Below are 21135 nucleotides of genomic sequence, written 5' to 3' on the forward strand. Positions count from 1 at the left end.
ATATATATTTTTTAAGGCTTAAGATTGGGTGTAAGTGTCTAACTAGATTTATCCGTCTATGGCTCAAATACACTGCACATCTTAAATGATCATGTCTCCTTCCTTACTGGTCCAATAAAATCAAATCCCACAACAACTGTTCCAGCGTCTTTGTGGTAATTTGAATGAAACAAACTAAACAGAACACCCTTGAATGGCACACCCTTAATCCACACAGAGTACACGCTTAAATCACATGAATACCAGCCAAATTGTGGATACAAATTGTGAAAAGTATGTTTTCTTTTCATATTCGTATCATTATTCTTTCACCCAAGGAAATAATCAAAACAAATGACATTCTGTGTGCAAAAGAAGAGACATGAGAGAGCCCAGGATGGAAAAAAAACGAGGAAAAAAGGAAAGCCATTTTCACAACAGATGTTTCTACAGAGGGGGGTCTCCTCTCTGCTGAGCAGTCTCACACATGAGGGACCCCCAAAAGCTTCACGGAAACGTCCAGAAAACCAACATGTAAATTTGTAACTGCCACGTCTCAAACTGCTAGGCTTAATTATTTCTTTTTGTGTCGTTTTCGGTGTTTTCTGTAAGCTAAACGTGAGCCAAACAGGTGGTTACCCAGAATTTTCTTTGTGCATATAGTATGTGTTAATACACCGTTTGAAACAGCCAGCTACGACGTGACATCGACTTTAACAAAAGCAAGTTGAACCTAACAAACAAACGAACAAACAAAAAAGGGCGACATCATTATCTGTTATCATAAAATGATAAGTCTTTATCGATCCACAAAAGCTGTACTATTGACAACAAGACGGAGTGCGGCGGAGGAGCAATACATCATTTTTTCCTTCTGGCCTTGGTTCACTTCAGGTGGGGGGGATTAGGGAGGCGGTGTGTGTATATAATAACACGTGTTGTTCTTTATTCACCACCCCCCCCCCCCCCAGATCAATGGTAACGCGAGGAGGCCACACAAGATGGATGCCGTGGTCAGGTTAACCTATCGACTGCAGAACAGAGACACACTGACCGAGACGACATTCACTCACTCCACTGCTGCCATTGTACTGCAGCGGGTTCGAGAAGCAACGACTTATTTACCAGCGCCTACATTTACTGCAAATTTTTTCCCTGAGGAAACCTTGATTTAAGTAAAAACTTATTCAAGGCAAGTTTATTTATCGTGCACCCTTCCAAAAATGGAAGCCAGTCATTGTTTTAAAAAGGCCGGAATCACAATTAAAAACATTTAAGAGGACAATCATCATTCAAATGTCAGAAAAAAATTCTAAAGTACAGTAATTTAATTGAGTTGTACCTTGTATTCAATAAAGTCAGAGCGTTTCTCTCACCGTTTTTTGTTAGCGGGGTTACATACCAGGATTCTCCGTGGACCGGAGGTCCGGCAACGTACTCACATGAACCCCTTGGCTGGTCAGGGAGGAGGTGGAGGAGGAGGAGGTTGAGGAGGAGGCGGTGGAGGAGGTGGCGGAGGAGGAGGTGAAGGGGCACTCCAGGCAGCCTGAGGGACAACATCCTGGAGACATGAGCACAGGAGGCAGACGGCGGGGCAGGCTCCCTCTCTCTCTCTCGCTCTGTCCCCGACACAGGTGGCCCGGATCCGGATCAGATCCGCCTGGCCCAGGGACCCCGAGCCAAGCCTCGACACCCGCTCTCCGTTCCCGTCCCCAGATGTCACTTATGTCCAGCACTTTGCCTCTTCTTTCCCCTTTTAGAAAGGAAAACAGGATACCATTAGCAAGGTGTCAAACTGAAAACGAGGTCTAAAAGTTATACGTGATGTAATGAAATTAATTAGTTCAAACATATGTAAATTCATGGGTCCAGCTTTTTCATGCTCTAATTCATGGTAAAGCTATAGAATATGTACACAATGGGGGAGGGTCATTTAGTGACAATGAATCTGTAATTAAATGTACACTTGTGGCGAGGGGAGGTGGTTACCTTAAAGTCTGACACTTGATCAAAGCTAACTTATGATTGCAAATTAGAAAATTCGCACTAATTCAACTTTACTGTGCATGATTTCATTTAATTATTGTATCTTTTGTGTTTTTTTTTTGACGAATGTGCGAGGTATTAATTTTTTGTTTGGAATAAACGAAATGTCTTCTGCGCATAAAGACCAAATTATACGCCGTTTCCGTCTTTGCTGCACAGGTAATTCAATTGAATATATCTCATAATTATTTTCCTTTCTTTTGTGGATGCAGTACTACACATTCATTAAGAGAATATAATGAGAGTCTAAATACGAAGTCACTCTGCCTGAACTGCACATTGAACATTCATAGAACAATTACACAACTGTTCCAACAGACAGTTTTGAATATTAGTGTCTAAAGTTGGGTAAAGAGGAAACCAATTTGGCAGTAGCCTATTCACGCATTATTTCATGACTGATGAGAAAAGGAACATTTATCTATTTTATTCCCACCCCCTCCATCCTTTTGTCTCTGTAAAAAACAGAAATCTGCGCCGTCAGTACAATGACCATATTATCCATCCTTAGTGGACATTGTGGCAGGACCACCTTGATGATATAGTTGACTTTGTATGAGATTAAAGGTAACCATTCCTCTCTCTCCCCTTTATGTTCATATAGACTTTTGACCATTTTTATTTTATTTATCCAAAGGAAAGTCCTTCTATCGTTCTTAAAAGGACATACATTAAAACTAGAAACCAATTCTACCCCTTAATAGACAAATGCCTTATTTGGAAATCCCTTGTTTGAATAAAGCGTATACATGTAAAACGCCTAATATTGAGTCTAATGTTTATAATTATCACACTCTGCTTTCTATAATGGGATTTTTTTTATCATAAGTATGATTAATTGCTTTCAATTGTTTGAATGCTTTGAAGCATAAAAATGCAATCAATTTCATTTTTTATCCTTGTTTCATCATATTAGCACAGTTTTTTCATAAGAAAGTTTAAACAACCAAACATGTGTTGTTATTTGTATAATATGATTTATAGAATATATGCACATGCCAGAAATGAATACACAGTAACCCTAAATGCTGTTGAATATGACCATGCTCCTACAACATATTATATTAGGAATGGATGTGTTCTTTAATACCATGAGCATTTCAACATCTTATATATTTTTCTTCTGCCTCACAAATTTCATTATAGTGGGGAGGTGGGTCATTTTGTCCTCTCTTTTTTACAAAATGTGTTCTGTTGGAGAAAGTTCTCTTGTGGGTCTTTGAGCATGCCGGTTCTTCTGTGAAGGTAAATTGGTAGAGCAAGGATGTTAAATGCTTTGGACAAAACCCATCCATTTATTAAGGTATACTGTATTATTATTCACACACACACACACACACACACACACACACACACACACACACACACACACACACACACACACACACACACACACACACACACACACACACACACACACACTTTAATTTTTTGAACCGTTTATTCAGTTAATTTTAGGAGTTTAATTATATATTTTTAAATATATATTTTATTTTCTCTACCTCTCTACCTGGCCCATTGTTCATAAATCAGATGCACTTAAAACAGAGTAGGATGAACTTGAAAACTTAAAATCATCTATTGAAATACAACGCAGTCACACAAAATATCACACTCATGTTCCATATCGTCGGCATACAAATTAGGTTCAATATCTATCTGTGTTTGTGCTACTTTAATTTGTGAGAATGTCCCACGACTTTGTTGCTTGCCTGATTACGGTTGGTTATGCTGTATTTGGGTACATTATATGCATCTCAAATAGTAGGTCTTAACAATAACATCATACATTGGCTAAATATTTTGAATACCATTTGGATCTACTCATAAGCAAACATCGTGTTGTTCCTAGGAGCGTGCAGCTAATCTCTATGACCACCCCCTGGGAAGACCACAAGACTTGGCCAACAATGACTCAATGCCGCCATCTAGCGTTCACCATATTTGTAGTAAAAATAAAAAGGGACATTTTAGAAATGACACTAAATCGTTAAACCTAATATTATATATTCATTTGATTATATTTCGACAGGGTGCGATATGAGATTTGTAAATTTGTGTGAAAAAGAAAAGTGGTACCTGTGATATTTCACGTGTGTAGAAACGTAAGCACCAATATGACGTTACACGAAAACCTGTGTACGGTTCAACCTAGAAGCTGCTGCTGCCATTCGCATTAAACATAGTTCAAACAAACCAAGCTAAAACTAGACAAAAATGACCCTACATCAAAGTGTCTGTCACGTAGACCTACAATGCATTGGTTACCTTTATGGAAACATATTAAATGCAACAGCAGGAGTCTGCTGCACGTGAACCCGCCCCCACCCTCGTGAAAGAGCGTGACTTCAGAGTTGAAACAGAGTTCAGCCAAGTTTACAAAGCCTCTTTTATCAGCGGCTTGGACCATATTTCAGTCAGAAACCAGATGAACTACCGCGGCGGGCGACAGATAATGTCAGGAAACAATTGGGCAGGAATGAATCATTCATATGTATACATATCTGATATAATATTACCAACACGGTCTGGCGGTAAATTAGACCTGCTGGGATCTTATGACCTCACCGATGTTGCCTCAGATAACACCGAGCCGATCAACTATGCATGAATCTGTCTACACATGTGGGATTTCGCTACTCACCCACTTCTGTGTAGGTTTACAGGCAGGATTTTTTTTTTTTTTAAAGGTTCAGACAGCATGGGAGCATTAGGGTGGCTGTGGGGACGCTGACTACGCGTGAGGTGCATCTCAGTATATTGATGCACGAGCGTGTGCTTACAAGGACCAGAAGTGACGTATGAATGTTTTGAACCACCCGGGCGGAAGAAACGGCTCAACGCTGAACGTCGCTGTTGAACGCTGCCAACATAAAAACACATCGGGAAAACCTATGCTTAATGACCCTTGCATTTTATCCACAGTAAGTGTCCAATATGTTACAGCCGATAAGAGGGAGAAATGAACGCAAAATAAGAAAAGGCATCTTGTGTAGCATGTCGTGCACCAGCGTCGCTGCAGCGTCTCTCTCTCTCTCTCTTCGTCTTGACGCAGATCAGACAGCGGTCGTGCTTGTATTGATCACTATCCTGTTCAGCTAGATAAACAAATACATTTTAAATAGGCGAAGCAGTTCACCAGACAAATTGCCCAAACGCTGGGAGAGGGGGGCTTCTGAGCCTGCTGCTAACAAGTTAGCCTGTAAGCTCATAACGTTAAACTAAATAATGGCCAATCTTGTCGTGGTCGCTTGATCCTGCCTTGAAATGTTTAATGACACAACAAGCCAGTCTGCGTTGTGACATCTAACGTTACTGTTATGAACCATAACCTTTAATAACTCTATATGTCCCTTTTCGTCGATCCGTTACGTGAATCGTTGTACTGTGGGGTCTAGCACGATATTACCAAACCCCTCTGGTTTTGTAACATGCAACATGCCCGCTGGCGTTTCTATATTTGTTCTTCAACTGAAAGCTGATGCATGGCTAATCGTGGGAATGTGCGCCTTTCCTATCACTCCGGATGTCTGAGACGGAGAGTTTATGTAGCAACTTGTTTTGAATAATCTTCTCGTACTTCTAGCTAAGGAGACATGGACCTCCATAAAATTATCCATGATGCTCTCCACGAGTTCATCCAGACGTTCATCCCCGATGCAGATCTCAGGTGAGAACTAAATTAATTAATATTTAGTATTTTAGTGGCTGTTTAATTGAACATGCAGTGATTACTTTGAGATGCGTTTCATTCATGAGCAAGTGGGGTAGACAGGCTTCTTGCTCAAGGATTCCTTGAGCTAGACCAAGAACTTTCAGTCAACCATCCTAACCACTAAAATTCTACCCCATTATATATAAACTGTCTGAACCCCACATTATCCCATGTTTGTAGAATCACAGCAGGCGGCTTTTTAATATTTCATTTTTTGAACCGTTTTTGTGAGGAACACATTATGAAAACTCTTTAGCATATGAACTACCAATATTGTTACTTTAACCTTGATGAGTAGCTACTTTCATTTATTTTTAGCTCATTGGACGAGTTTCTCCTCTCCTACATAACCGGAGTGTTGGAGGACCTCGGCTCCCAGGAGAGTGTGGAAGAGAACTTCGACATTGAAGTCTTCACTGAAATGCTTGAAGCTTACATACCTGGGTTTGCTGAGATCGACAGGTAAAGATACACTTCTGGATATTTTTGACTATAGTCACATCATAGTATGACCTGGTAACTAGCAGAGACTGGCCGGTATGACAAAAACTGCACCTGAGGCTTAAGGATCTTTGTATATTGGCTAGATCATACTAGACATTATATTTATTATTACTGTTCTTTAAATATGGCTCATACTTTCACCATTGTTTTTCCCTTGACAGCGTCAAAGTCTGCGAAATGATGTTTATTTTGGCCTCAAAATTAGCAGATGCTCGGAGCACAGGTATGTGCTGTATCTTTTATAACGGTATTAGTGGAATTGGTATCCGCATCGTTTTTCCAAGCTTGTTGCTTAAACAAGGACATTTATTAATAGAAAAATATAAAGGTCATAGCCGAATGTTTGTTATGAACTGATGCTTAATAATATATATGTCTGGTATCTTATTAACCACAGAAAATAATAGTGCTCCAGCGACGACGCATGACGTGCCTTCGTTACCCAATGCCTTGGCTGAGGAAGCTCCACCGGGACGGGGGACGGAGTGCCCTGAAACACCGACAGAGGGCGCCACTGCCAAAGTAAAAGTTAATCTCCGTTATACCCACATTTTAAAGGGGAAGTGAAACCATTTTTTTTTTATGTGTCTTATATGAACTCAAGCATAATGTATGCCATTTTATCACTTTTACTGAAAATTACGGTTGATTTTAATGTTTGCAATCGAAAGAGGGTCATGCCTTTGGGAAGCTTATAATAATAATAATAGATTCAATTTATATAGCGCTTTTCACGTACTCAAAGCGCTTATTCCAAGGTGTGTGTGTGGCAAGTGAAGCTCAATCTGAGCAGCCTGTCTGCGTCAGAGTCTTCAGAGGACTTGGTTCTTCAGCCCCACCGTTGATTATCATGCTCCTAGACAAAGACGGAACTAAGAAAGTATCAAAAGTTGGCTTGGGTCAAAAGATACATTTAAAATGCAAGTAAAAGAAGTTAAAATAAATACGATATAACCTGCTTTTACTCTTATGTACATGTTTGGTTTTGGCTATATTTACATCACTGTCCAACACTCAAATTGAATGTCTTGAACTAATCTCATCAGACATGCCTTTAAAATAAAATGCTGTTTGCAAAGTTACACGTTTAGACCCCAAACACCTTTTACCGTCAAAATAGATTAGCCGTCCACTGTATTTCTACTAATTATTATTTCCCCTGGCAGAGTCCAATGTCGGGTTGGGAGGCCGAGGAGCAGTACCTTCTGGAGATGTTCCCCAAGTGTGGCCTGTCGGAGGCCCGCAGCGCCCTGTCCATCGCCAGGGGGGACATGGAGGAGGCCGTGCGGCTCATCATCGAGGGAGACGTCAAGCTGAGCTCCTCCCCGCTCAATGTGAGCTCCGGCCGCCGCCACGGCAGGGCCAAAGGCCACCACGACGGTTTGATGGCTCCGCCGCGACATGCGTGTCATTAACCCGGTCGATCTTTTCACCTCTAGATAAACCAGGGGAAGAATGGCTCCGCCGGGGCGGACCAGAAGCTGAAGGAGACCATTCTGGAAAAGTGAGTTGAGTTTAAGTGCGTTTGTGTCGCCAAGTTATGTAAATTCCCTGCCGATCTCCTCCGTGTTCAAAACAATAGACTTTGAACACATTGGTTTCAGATCTGTAATCTTATTATATTTCTTTGCTTGAATTCTCTGACCAAAATAACAAAAACAAGGTCCTCACGCTGTCCCCACAACGTTAGTAATGAGTTAGGTGCTTGAGTCTAGGTTTACTTTACATAAGGCTAATCCAGGTTTGTGTTTCCAGGTACATGCTGGTAGACCGAGAGGAGGACAAGACCACACACCGGCCGGTCGCTCCAAAAGATGCAAGTCCTGCACCTTCCTTTTACACTACAAATCATCCAGCTCATTCACTGTACCACGCCTCACATGACCATCTCCTCTGCAGGCCCCAAAGAAGTTGGTGCGCTACCATGGCAACCAGGTGGTGACGACAAAGGGGGAGCGCTATCAGATGGTGAAGAAAGAGGAGACGGATGACATGAAGAAGACGTACGTCAGCATAAAACCCGCGCGCAAATACAGGTTCCATTGATGACTAGCCATGCCTTCAGAGAGCAGCTATCCACGTTGTTTACATGTTGTTTTTCTCAATGGTGTTTTATTGGCTAGCGCCTGAACTGGCTAGGTAATTCCCAAAGTAAAGGAATATGCTTTTGTGTCTGGTTTTATAATCTGGGTTTTTTTACATTGCCATACACTGCCTTGGTTCATCTCAGTTATTTTGTTTTAGTTTTATAATGGTAACACTATTCACAGGCCGTAGTTGTGTAACTGTTTTGTGTGGTGTTTTTTGGTTGCGCCTTTTGCTTTTGGAAACAGTGGCGTTGCGTTTTAAACACTCACAACTGATTCTCTTTTTGCCATCTACGCCAGTCTGACACTGCACTAACTTAAGGTTGTTTGGTTCCATCGGAATTGTTCTTTTAACATGAAATTATGGTAAACAATGAATTCATATGTGTAGAAATATCTTTATATCAAAATAAGTTTCAATATGTGGTGACAACTTGGATAGATCTCAATGAAATTGCTTATTCCCTTTTATGTTTCAATCATTGAATTCGTAGTAAAGCTAAGGACAAGCATTTGCCATTTTAGTACTATAATAAAATAGTGATGTTCAATCGAAAACATCTTTATTTTTATATTAAGGTCTAGATTTGCTAACTTAGATTCATCGTGACCGGTCTTTCTGCAACATTTTGGATTTTATTAGGGAATTTCTTGATATTTTCTGTGACAATTGAACTCCTTTTAGTTGTTACAGTAACATAGGATCATGTCAATGAATTTGTCCTTACGTTTATGAATTATACTGTTAATGTACAACAGTATACTTGTCACATACAATCATTTATAGTGTTAATGTGGTGGTATAAAAATAGATGCCTAAAGTTCTGAGTTGACCTATATGTATACAAACAAGTATTGCAATTTTGCTATTAATATGTCCGGTCTGACAAAGTATTTAGTTATATTGTGTCATCGTGAACGAAGCTATCAATCATTGAAACCCTAAAGGTGTTTTACAATTTACTGTTATTTATAAGAAATAAAAGCTAGATTTTGGAGATCATAATTTGTGTTGCTTTTCATCAGAGTCCTATCAGAAATTAACATCCGTAGCTTTGGTGCTTGGTATTGAGGAAGTTTATTGAGGAACAAGGTAAACACAATATTCCAAAACAGTAGTTCCGTCCATCCACAAGAGTATATTGAGGTACTTTCCTCACTTTGATAACGATAAAGCTTATTTCCTTTTTTCTTCATTTGACAACTTGATTTATTTTGTAAAGTAGACTCAGTAAGTTAAATATTGGTCTAGTAAACCTGCCTTGAAAACGAAGTGCAACCAGGGTAACATAGAGGAACAGCTTTCTAAATACTCAGTACAATCAGTTTGGCACATATGTAAATTATCTCCTACCATACACGTTTCAGTCCTTTTAATTTAGAGAGCTCTAAATGTATCTAGGACGCTTAAGGACACTCATGGTTACTATCAAAACTGTAAATAAGGTTTTTTTTTAGATTTTTGATTAATTTGTATTCTCAAATGTTGCGAGCCTATGTATTGACAAATCTGGCATTCTGGGAATCAATGCTACCGCATTCAAAACCACGAAGAACGAAGCAGTCAAAGTTTGAAACAACTTTTTAGCTTTGTTGGTAGTCATGCTCCATATACATTATATATATATATGCAACTTACTTCTGTACCTGTTTAGTCTATGTTGGACATCTACTAAACAAAATATCTCCAGTAATTACTTTGACTAGAGCTGAACCATCATTGGCAAAGACAAATATCTGTCAACCAATATCTTGATATAACTTGTTTCAAGTTTTTGTAATAACTATTCTAAAATAAAATCTAAAGCTCTTTACTGATGTTGATATGCAGACCAATCAATGTTCTCAGACTCCGCCAGAACCCTTTAAAGAGATAAGAAAACTGGATCACTATGTCAAAAGAAGCGAGAGGCTATGGGGAATATATGGGCGATGGCTTCACCGAGGACTCACCCCCACCATTCCAAATAGGTTGTCAGCTCAATATTAGCTCTATTTAAATTTTGAAGAATGGGGCTGAATTTGCAATTCAACAGATTCAATTCTGTGTACCAAAAGCAAACTAAAATGAAAGTTAACACAATGAGTCAATGAACGCTCTTAGAAATATAAACCAAAAAGGCATAAACAAGCCAACCACTGAAAATCAATAGTCAAGTTTTTTTCCTTGGCCTAGCACTCCAAAAAATTATTATTTACAAAATAAAAAGATAATTGGAAGCCCTACATACAGAGAAGGTGTCTTTCAAGCAGTCATTGTCAAATAAATTAGGATTCACAAAATCATGAAAAGGACTGCCAGTTTTACATACACACACACAAACACACACACCTTGCGAATGTACATATTAGAAGTGCAGTTCAAACACCCTCAGCTTAAGGAATACATTGCGATTAAAGACATGTGGAACAAACCTCAAAAATGTCCATCTCACCTAATGAACTCCAAATCAGCTACAAACCAATCGTGGTCAAACGCGTTCAAATAAAAAGGTGCCTCAAAACAAAACACTTCAATCATCAATCAACACTACTATCAATCAGACCACCTAGCATCCGACCTTCACCTTGAAGTGTTAGTGGTGAGGTAAACAGGATATTCATTCAGTCCAATTTGGCATGCTTCAGCTCAGGAGTGGGTCTTTTCTCAAAGCAAATACTGACTCACACAAAAGGCCTGGCCTGTACTGAAAACGTGCTGAGTCAGAGCCTTGGTGTTCTGAAAACAGACCCGAATGTCCAAAGGGTGTGTCCTGTTGTCCTACGGCAGGCAGACCAAGTCCAGTGGTTTCAACGTGGCGTGAGGGAGGCGTCCTATTGCCATGCAGTGGTAGCTTCAATGTTAAGAATGCACCAGAGGTGCAAGAATACCCTTCTTTCTCAAACACACACGTGCACACACACACACACACACACACACACACACACACACACACACACACACACACACACACACACACACACACACACACACACACACACACACACACACACACACACACACACACACACACACACAATTGTTCTCTTTCACCCCAAACATTTTCAGCAGCAGTCTGAAAAGCGTTTCTGTAATGCGTCGTCCTAACTTGAGCCCTGGTCGTAACGTCCCCTCCTCATCAGGTTCAGTAAGGGTCCAACCTAGAAGAAAAGATCGTTCTTTGGACATCTACAAAGCAAGAATCGTAATATCCACTATATATATATATATACACACACATATCCACCTGAGTAAAAAGCATGCTGTATCTCTTCCTTGGTTACTAAATGAGGCTTCAGGATATATATTCTCGCTGTAATTAGGTTGGGGGGAAGGGGCAGCATCCCGCCGGGTCTGAAGCCACGCTCAGTCCCAAGACATGGCCTACATGTAGAGGAGCCTCGGAAAACCTAAAATAAGGTACATTACGCACGCTGAGCGACGTCATGCTCCACTTCTGGGAGCTATTAAGGTAGTGCCTGAAAGGCCCGGGCGGTGGGAAGGGCCGATGTGAAGTGTCTTGGACGATACCGGTAATCATGAGCTCTGATAGGCAGATACCGATGTTGATGATGTATAACTATAGTCCTATAATAGCTTATGAAAGGATTATGAACTTCAAAGGAATCAATGATTATGAGTCGAGTTATTAATCTGAAATCTCAAGAAGCATTTATTTAGAAAGTGTTCGGAAGTATGAATCTCCTGCTCTCTAATTGAGTAACCTAGGACGTTCCAGTTGAAGCTAATAATAAATACGAAGCATGACTTCATCAACACCAAATGGGCCAGATAACCCTTCCACCCAGCCCATAACCAAAGCATTGGTCAGTTCCTGGGCGTTGCCATGCATCCGCTGACACATCCGTGGTCTGACAGCTCACGCCAATGATTTCCAACTAAACCATAGGGATTTCATAAGGTGTACAACCCTAGAAAAGTAGGAGTAGAAAACAAGTGTATCTACTTCTCGTGGATCTCCCAGGGCCTCTCCAAGCATCTTCTCGATGTTCCTCATGATGGCTACTTTCTGGTGAGCTCGCAGCGGGTACTCTATCCTTTTGGGCGTCAGCGCTCCCTAATGAAAAGAAATCCACAAAAGCACGGTATTAGACGGTGTAGGAGTTTTCGTTTTCTGTTTTAGAGTTGGCTAAGTTGCTTGTGTTGGAGGTAACTCTTTTTTACAGACCTTGTACCAGAAGTTGACAGTTATGGTCTCTCCCCCATCCAGCAAGGACTCGATATGATGCCACCTGAGAACAGAAAAAGGCTTTATTGATTCAGCTGTTCCCTGTCTTCTTAAAATGCACACAAACTCATCCAGTGGTCCTTTACTGTTAATAAAGGGTTTGTATTTGTGTCGAAGCCAGACTAAATGGCAGCAGAGCATAACAGAGTTTCTGCTACCCATTTCAGCAAGACTGTAGGTTAACAGATTTGCCTCACACTCTTTCTTATAGTGTTCTACAGTGAAATCGGAAGTCGAAATGATCAAAAGCTATCCTCAAGAATTGCTAGCAGTCTTGTTTTGTTTGTTCCATGTCCAACCTTGTCCCTATAAATAAAGAATGTATAAGGTGAGTGAGTGAGTGAGTGAGTGAGTGAGTGAGTGAGTGAGTGAGTGAGTGAGTGAGTGAGTGAGTGAGTGAGTGAGTGAGTGAGTGAGTGAGTGAGTGAGTGAGTGAGTGAGTGAGTGAGTGAGTGAGTGAGTGAGTGAGTGAGTGAGTGAGTGAGTGAGTGAGTGAGTGAGTGAGTGAGTGAGTGAGTGAGTGAGTGAGTGAGTGAGTGAGTGAGTGAGTGAGTGAGTGAGTGAGTGAGTGAGTGAGTGAGTGAGTGAGTGAGTGAGTGAGTGAGTGAGTGAGTGAGTGAGTGAGTGAGTGAGTGAGTGAGTGAGTGAGTGAGTGAGTGAGTGAGTGAGTGAGTGAGTGAGTGAGTGAGTGAGTGAGTGAGTGAGTGAGTGAGTGAGTGAGTGAGTGAGTGAGTGAGTGAGTGAGTGAGTGAGTGAGTGAGTGAGTGAGTGAGTGAGTGAGTGAGTGCGTGCGTGCGTGCGTGCGTGCGTGCGTGCGTGCGTGCGTGCGTGCGTGCGTGCGTGCGTGCGTGCGTGCGTGCGTGCGTGCGTGCGTGCGTGCGTGCGTGCGTGCGTGCGTGCGTGCGTGCGTGCGTGCGTGCGTGAGTGAGTGAGTGAGTGAGTGTCTACGTAAATAAGAAAGTAGAACTTGGTAGGCAGAGGTGTATTTTAATGGACGCAGCGTGAATGTAATGTTTAAACTTACAGGAAGTGCTAAGATACAGCCACCATTAGCCGGCCTCATAAAATATGCATCCTAAGCCTAATGGATACTATAACTCGTATCGCTGTGAATCTGATCCCAATATGCTCTGATGGGCTGTTTTTGTTGCATATGAAATAGCATCCATAACCCTGCTGAGAATCAGGAGGGCCCATCAGGCAGAGCGGTGTTCTTACCAATACATGGGGATGTACAGCACATCTCCCGGCCCCACCACCGTCTCATAGCCCACCAAGTTCCTGAAATTTGGAAACCTCTCGTAGTCTGGGTTATCAAAATCCACCTGAAATTCCACAAAGGAACAAACAACATTGCCGTGTTAGGTAGATTTCCGTCGTCACGTAACCGTGGAGAAGCAGGTGGTATTAGGGCGTTTTTCTCCAGGTAGTTACCTCAACATAACATTCTACCATGTGGTCTGTATCTACTGGTCCCCCCCCCCCCCAGCCCCCATGTGTCAGGACCCTTGGTACACCCCATCCATTACCTGGCTCTGCCGGTCACAGGGGTGGTGGACTGGGTACGGATACAGACACTCGAACTGGTCCGGGTGGAAGAGGATACATCTTTTGTGGCCTTTGATCTGCGCAAAGAAGTTCTGCTGCTCGTCATAATGTGCCGGCGTCACGTTGCCTGTTGTGAAAGATGAGCGATGCAGAATTGTTAACAGTTGTTAACAGCTTCTGACGGGATATCGCTTAACAAAGGAGGGAGACCTGAGCTCCACTTATGTCTAGTATCAATCCATCAACGATCATCCAGTATAACCAAGCATCCGATCACAACATCCACTGTATCCATTCACTATATTTTTAAGAGCTTGTGTTTACGTGTGAATTGCATCAATATGAAAATTGTGATAAGGAAGTTAAACCTTTGATTACAGGGTTTTGGCCTGATACATGCATACATCACCATAGGCTACTACATCAATTTTACTCACGACCAGTCACAGTAAACACCCCGTGCCTTTCTACAAGTTGTAATCCCTCAGAAATCATGGAGAGAGTGGAGCACAGATAGCCACTTCAAGACTACTTTGTGTCAAGTGAAGTCAAATATATTTGTCTAGCCATTAATCACAGCTGCAGTCTCACATGTTATGGTCAGACCGAGACAACCCTATGATTTCTTAATGGCTTTAAACAACCTTTTTCTAAAATAAGAGGCCACAGCCTCCTTTGTGTGATGTGATATCGCGGTCTGTATCATCAACTCTGTTTCCGCCAAAAAGTTTCAGAAAAGATTGACCCATTGACTTTGATTTTGGATAATTGATGCTCACGACTATGATGTCTTTCACATGACATGAATAAAGGAGTACTCTATTATTAGGAAATAGTTCAGATTTATTATTAGAAAATAGTACATTAGTAATAGGTCTATGTGGGCTAGGCTATGTAGAACTACGGTTGGTTGATAGGGTCTTACCCTCCATGCCTATGAGCAGCAGGTTGGACGTCAGCTGTCCCCAGTTCCTCTTGGCCTGCTGCTTGTTAATCCAGTTCCAGTTGAACCCCAGGAAGTCCACCACGATCTTCCGGCCCACCGTGTCGTTCAGGGTCTGCTGCAGATAGACCCTGGGGTGGGACGTCGTCACACTCCTCATTTAAGTCATTCAGAAAACACACTGCTCCAGTCCATAGACCTGTCTTTTTTTATGGACACTATGGATATGATTACATTTTAACCCCTTTTCCATGTAAATGGTCGTTTGGTTTTATCATTTTATCAGAAGCTCAAAATGCAATTGAATATTATTTACTACCAGTATATATGTATCATTGTTATTGTTTGTTATATACAACTCAAGGCCACGCATTCATTAACTGGGCATTTTGCTTGGTGCGCAAGGAAATGGGCGGGGTCTAGCAGCCAAAAGTTCACATCAGGGCACGCGCCTTCACAATTCAAATATAGGCCACAGTAAATGCATGTCGTGCGGCGTTTAGGGCATCCAGCACCTTTATTTTCAATGTTCTGTGCTACTTTCTGTTGCTTTATTTTACATTTGGTCACCGTACCCTTTCATTGTTAAAACACATTTATAACACAAAAGGTGCAGAATACAGTATACATGTATAACGATTTTCCCTTGTAGATTTACACTTGACTTTACCTCTCTTCCCCCTCCGCTTCCTCCGTTTCATGCATTTTATCCACAAACTCGGGGAACTTCATTTCCATTCGTCTCGATTTCGGCATGAAATTCTCAACGTTGGCCATCTTTTTCTCGTCATAGTAGAGGAATTTGTGGTTTTCTGCCGTGTAAACAGAGAAATCCCCATTCCCAATGTTCTCTTGCAGGTACTGAATGTCCCATTTCAGTGCTGGATAGACGAGGTTTGTGTCCGTTAGAACCACGGGTTCCTGCAAGTAGGCTTTAGTAAATAACATTATAGAGCAAATGTGCTTATGCATTTAACCCCAAGCTGTAGAGCAAATCAAATAGTATAGGCCTATTAAATACGTCTGTAGAACGTTTATCGTATCGTATTATATTTATCTCGATGAGTCAGACTATAGCAGACGCATATGGGACCCTTCATATTCAAAATAGCTTCTACAAGTTCTACCAACTCAAACACTTAAAAGCGCCTGCGTGAAACCGTATAATAATAATTCGTTTTTGTTTTTTTTAAAGAAACCAATCCGTATCATCCGACAGGCTATTTAATGAATATCATTCAAACACACAACGCCCAAATGTACACCCGCGTTGGCAGTCATTGGACACTGACAGCTCGCGGCTGGACTACGTGACTAGACGAACGTAGACCTGCTGGTGGAGCTGCAACAAAGCCACCGGAGGCGTGCGCGCGCTGCCTCCACTTGGGACGCGCGTGTGTGTGCGTGCGTGTGCGCGCGTGCGTGTGTGTGTGTGTGTGTATGTGTGTGCGCGCGCGTGCGTGTGTGTACGCGCTTTTGTGGCGCGGCACGGTGCAGTGAAGCACGTTTGCTGCAATGACTGCAAGAGCAGACTTTGAATCAAACAAAAAAGACTGAGTGCAGCAATATATATATATAGGTATAAAAAGGTATATATGGAACAGTGCAGAGTGCATAGAAACAGCCTGTCCCACTGACCTACTTGCTTAAACACTGCATTCACATTAAGAGCGATACTACCGCGGGCGCGATGGCACGGTCGCCCTTGGTAACATTTTGATAGGCTACTTTAGGACTTTTTCACTTGCGTCCCAGAGGCGCACAGGAGTAGGCCATTCGTTAACTTTAGCAGATGGTTGAAGATGATTACATTTTTGATGCATTACATTTGCGTGGGCAGCATTTGCGCATGTGCAACATTTACAATTTGCACAGAGTTTATATATTCACAAAGCACGTGTTAGTTGCAACGGTACGACTACGTGCAGTATAGACCCAACGAAACCCACATGAGGAAATGGACAAGAACACACCCATGGCATGAAGGCTACACTGTCATAAAGCATGATACAAAGGACTATTACAATGATTAATTTAGTTGATACTTTAAATATTTAGACAACTGTATCACATTATAATAAATCAATATTAATAAATGAAAGCCTACGGTTATTTATGAGAGGGATGCATTTAAAGTTATTGGAACTACTAAATACGACTTCCAAACTTTCTTCCACTAAATCAGACATTGTTGTCAATGTCCACTGTAGGCGTGTCACATTTTGCAAGACACACACACACACACACACACACACACACACACACACACACACACACACACACACACACACACACACACACACACACACACACACACACACACAACACTACACACTAGGGATGTCCAACTTAGTTAATAATGTGTGTTCGGTGGTACTCATTCAGACAATACCGTCATTACATTCTTCGACTAGGTTTCAATTTCAAGTGCTTGTTATTCATCCTATCACATCATCATACACTGGCGAGGCAGCAGCGTGAAGTTGCAACCGATCATCTATTTACCTCGTTATTTATAAGCATTTCGGCTCGGGGATCCGTGTGAGAGAGCCTCGGTATGGGCTTTGTTTGAAAAGAATACTTTCGGAGCTGAGACTCGTTCCATCCAATGTTTTGGGCATCAGACATCGCGGCACAGCCTTCGGTCGTAGATGGGTCAGCCTCCACCACCGTTGCAGTTGCCATGGCTGTCTGCAAATTTCCTCACACCCCCCTATCCTATGACTAGTAATCACTTAAAAAATGCAAATGTATTTGCTTTAGAGTTCGTTATAGGAACACAGTAGAATCTGTCTGATACATGATGTAAAAAATAAGAATTGCTCCACCGACTGTGGTTCCTACTGTATGTGGACCTCCTCCATGTAGGTGTAAACCATAAACACACAGCAGCACTGACAGACACTGAAACTAACGATACGAAAGTAAATGTTCAAGGAAGATTTTTGAGGAGGAAAATGCACTGAATTCAAGGCAGCGACATCTAGCGCCCCGACTGACTACAATCTGAAGTACTCCTGACTGGCCCGCAGGGGGCGACATTGTTCAGCATTCGGCTCAACTTGGCATCGGGAAAGATGTTGTCCGTTGGTCATTGCATAGCTAACACCCTAAAAGTTCATTGGAGTTTAAGAGAATTAGCTTTTTCTTTAGAGTAGTCATTTGTGGTTTAAAGTATGCTTTTATACAATATTAATTTAACAGGCCGCAGTATGTCAGGCTGCGACACTGCTTGTCAGACGTGGTGACAAGCAACAACGGCACACCCCAGGGAACTAGTTTCACCGGCGTTTTTGTTCTCCCTCTACAACTCCCGAACATGCTACCTGCAGAAGTTCTCTGACGACTCCTCCATTGTTGGATGCATCACAGACAAAAGGGAGGAGGAGTACAGGGAACTAGTTGAGAACTTTGTGGGATGGTGTGACGGGAACCACCTTCAGCTCAACACCGGGAAAACCAAGGAGCTGGTGGTGGACTTCCGCCGCAGAAAGAGCACCCTCAGTTTCCATAAACGGGGAGGAGGTGGAGATGGTGGACACCTACAAGTTCCTTGGGGTGCGTCTGAACAATAAACTGGACTGGTCAGACAACACTGAGGCCCTCTACAGGAAGGGACAGAGTAGGCTGTTCTTCCTTAGGAGGCTCAGGTCTTTCAATGTATGCACTAGGCTACTACGGATGTTCTACCAGTCTGTGGTAACCAGTGCCACCTTCTTTGCTGTAGTGTGCTGGGGAGGAGGCATCAGGAGCGGAGGTGCCAGCAAGCTGAATAAGCTGGTGAGGAAGGCGAGCTCTGTGGTGGGGATGAAGCAGGACTGTGTGGAGGCTGTGACGGAGAGGAGGATGAGGGGAAAGCTGCAGGCGATCATGGACAATCCCTTTCACCCTCTCTACGCCGAGCTGAGGCAACTCAGGAGCACATTCAGCCACGTGCCTCAAAGCGCTTTGGGGGGCTCTTTCATCCCATCAGCTATCAGACTTTATAACACCTCAACCCCCCGCTCCCAACGTCTCCAAAGCCCCAACAACTCCTTTTTTCCCGACCTGATTAAGGACTAAACCCCACACCTAAGGACTGACCTTGTTATGTTTTTTGTTTTTTTTGTTTTTTTAATAGTTTATACTATCTACAGTCTTTGAAAGGGCCCAGGACAATTATACAAATTCATTGGTAGCACATTAAAATATGGGTGCATAATTCCCCCATACATTAACATTAGGGCAATAATAAGCATTAACTAACAATTTACTAGCAGTTAATTAACAGATAATTAATGTCAATGTTTACTAATGCCGTTCATGTCTACATACATTACTAACCCTAACCCACACAGTATGACTCCCAACTGGAATGCATACTAGTTCCCAACAGTTGGCCTATTGGAAATCCAATCATACCAATCTTTTTTAATTTATTGGCAAAAACTGGTCAATATTCATGGATTGATTCTTGAAAAGTTTCCACGATTAATATCAATGGTTACCTGTCATTCAGCAGGCTTAGCCGTGACCTTCCGACCCGATGATTTACCGACACGGCCGCCTGTCACAACGGACTCCCAATCTGAACTTGTTCAGTGGTGTTTACATGTGTAGCTTGTTGTTGTAAGACTGTTGTCTTTTAAAGGCTAAGCAAATATATGTTTGTGATAGCCAGATGCAATCATGACTATACAAGCCTCCCAACCAGACTACTGAGTAATCAAGGGGAGGATAGATCTCGGATAGCTGTGGAACCTCTGTACCTTGATCTCTGTGGTCTGACCCACTCATCCCATTTCTACCCAGACCTGTATCATCGGGGTCAGGTGCAACATCAGGGTGCATCACTGTTACGCAGTATGGTTAAAATTTGACAGGCATTTTGCAATCATGAGACTTTCTCAAAGCCACTTTTCTGACCTATTTTCCACGCCAGTATTTAAGTTGGCAGTGTAAACTGGACACAGATGCTTGCGAATGTACACACATGTACAAATACACAAAACACACACTCACACAATGTTAATTTCACAATATAAAGTTAATGTGTACATTGACTAACCAAGGGTGGATGAGGTGCTGGCGGTTCACGGGCTGTACATGTGGAGCGAGCCTCTCTGTGTTTTCACTTCTTCTCACATCCTCTGACCCGACCCCTCTGGGCGCTGTGTTAGAAACCTCTAAGCCACAAATCCTATTAGTTAGAGAATCGCTGGAGCATTAAAAAGCAGCGGTGCTGCTGTCCCTATGTCTTTACGGATTGTGTCATCATCTGCCCCGATTACGTTTGACCCCTGCGTCTGCCACGTGCGATTTATTATGTGATTAAAAGTTCCACTTCTGGAAAATCCTAGCACTAGTGTTAGGATTATTATTTGGAAATGCATCTTTTCTACATCTATCAGTATCCTATAAACAGATAGCTGTATGTATCCCCTCAATGTCTCCCTAACACATACCCATGCTCTCTCTCCCTCTCTGTCTGTGTGTGTGTGTCTCTCTCTCTCTCTCTCTCTCTCTCTCTCTCTCTCTCTCTCACTCTCTCTCTCTCCCTCTGCATCACTCTCTCTCTCGCTCTCCCTCTCTCCCTCTCTCTCTCACTCTCTCTCTCTCTCTCTCTCTCTCTCTCTCTCTCTCTCTCTCTCTCTCTCTCTCTCTCTCTCCCTCCCCTGCTCTCCCTCTCCCTGTGTCTCTCTCTCTCCTTCTCTCTCTCTCTCTCTATCCCTCTCCCTGCCTCTCCCTCTCTCCCTTCCTGTGTCTCTCTCTCTCTGTGTCTCTGTGTGTGTGTGTGTGTGTGTGTGTGTGTGTGTGTGTGTGTGTGTGTGTGTGTCTCTCTCTCTCTCTCTCTCTCTCTCTCTCTCTCTCTCTCTCTCTCTCTCTCTCTCTCTCTCTCTCTCTCTCTCTCTCTCTCTCCCGGCGTTGTCACCTATGTCTCTCTGCCACCTTAGGCTCATGCCTTGCTAACGAACTCGACTTGGCAAGGCTGACAATCCCACCCTGACCCGGGGGCTTTAAATAGCGGGGGAGACGGAAGTTCATCCCCTCAGTCAGAGGTCAGGTCACCCACTAGGTGGGAGAAAGGGGAGGGTGGGGGGTGTG

General features: G+C 42.5%; 2 protein-coding genes across 4 annotated transcripts; one reads left to right on the forward strand and one right to left on the reverse strand.

Moving 5' to 3' along the window:
- The first annotated feature begins 4687 nt into the window (after positions 1-4687).
- On the forward strand, positions 4688-9398 carry cuedc2 (CUE domain containing 2). Of its 2 annotated transcripts, none has more exons than XM_056609292.1 (9): positions 4688-4949; positions 5612-5695; positions 6059-6202; positions 6406-6467; positions 6642-6772; positions 7411-7578; positions 7684-7748; positions 8000-8060; positions 8144-9398. In XM_056609292.1, the coding sequence occupies exons 2-9, from the start codon at positions 5622-5624 to the stop codon at positions 8288-8290; spliced, it is 852 nt and encodes a 283-aa protein (XP_056465267.1). In that variant the 5' UTR covers positions 4688-4949; positions 5612-5621; the 3' UTR covers positions 8291-9398. The 2 variants fall into 2 exon arrangements, with proteins under 2 accessions (XP_056465267.1, XP_056465268.1); XM_056609293.1 differs by having other exon boundaries at positions 4707-4949; positions 6642-6766.
- On the reverse strand, positions 7384-17960 carry hif1an (hypoxia inducible factor 1 subunit alpha inhibitor). 2 transcript variants are annotated; one of them, XM_056609291.1, is made up of 8 exons: positions 17557-17959; positions 15722-15972; positions 15034-15182; positions 14090-14235; positions 13779-13885; positions 12501-12564; positions 12279-12389; positions 7384-11472 (listed from the first exon to the last, which is right to left on the reverse strand). In XM_056609291.1, exons 1-8 carry the CDS (start codon positions 17734-17736, stop codon positions 11416-11418), a joined length of 1065 nt encoding a protein of 354 aa, XP_056465266.1. In that variant the 5' UTR covers positions 17737-17959; the 3' UTR covers positions 7384-11415. The 2 variants fall into 2 exon arrangements, with proteins under 2 accessions (XP_056465266.1, XP_056465265.1); XM_056609290.1 differs by lacking the exon at positions 7384-11472 and having other exon boundaries at positions 11505-12389; positions 17557-17960.
- Positions 17961-21135: the final 3175 nt, after the last annotated feature.

The sequence above is a fragment of the Gadus chalcogrammus genome, chromosome 15, assembly GCF_026213295.1.
Source record: "Gadus chalcogrammus isolate NIFS_2021 chromosome 15, NIFS_Gcha_1.0, whole genome shotgun sequence".
Taxonomy (NCBI): Eukaryota; Metazoa; Chordata; class Actinopteri; order Gadiformes; family Gadidae; genus Gadus; species Gadus chalcogrammus.

Coding starts and splice junctions, on each gene's coding strand:
- hif1an (XM_056609290.1), bottom strand. CDS start 17,736: ATGGCAACTGCAACGGTGGTGGAGGCTGACCCATCTACGACCGAAGGC. Junction 15,973..17,556: donor AAATGCTTATAAATAACGAG/GTAAATAGATGA, acceptor GCCTACTTGCAG/GAACCCGTGGTTCTAACGGA. Junction 12,390..12,500: donor CTGTCAACTTCTGGTACAAG/GTCTGTAAAAAA, acceptor TCTTTTCATTAG/GGAGCGCTGACGCCCAAAAG.
- cuedc2 (XM_056609292.1), top strand. CDS start 5,622: ATGGACCTCCATAAAATTATCCATGATGCTCTCCACGAGTTCATCCAG. Junction 6,203..6,405: donor GGGTTTGCTGAGATCGACAG/GTAAAGATACAC, acceptor TTCCCTTGACAG/CGTCAAAGTCTGCGAAATGA. Junction 6,773..7,410: donor GCGCCACTGCCAAAGTAAAA/GTTAATCTCCGT, acceptor TTCCCCTGGCAG/AGTCCAATGTCGGGTTGGGA.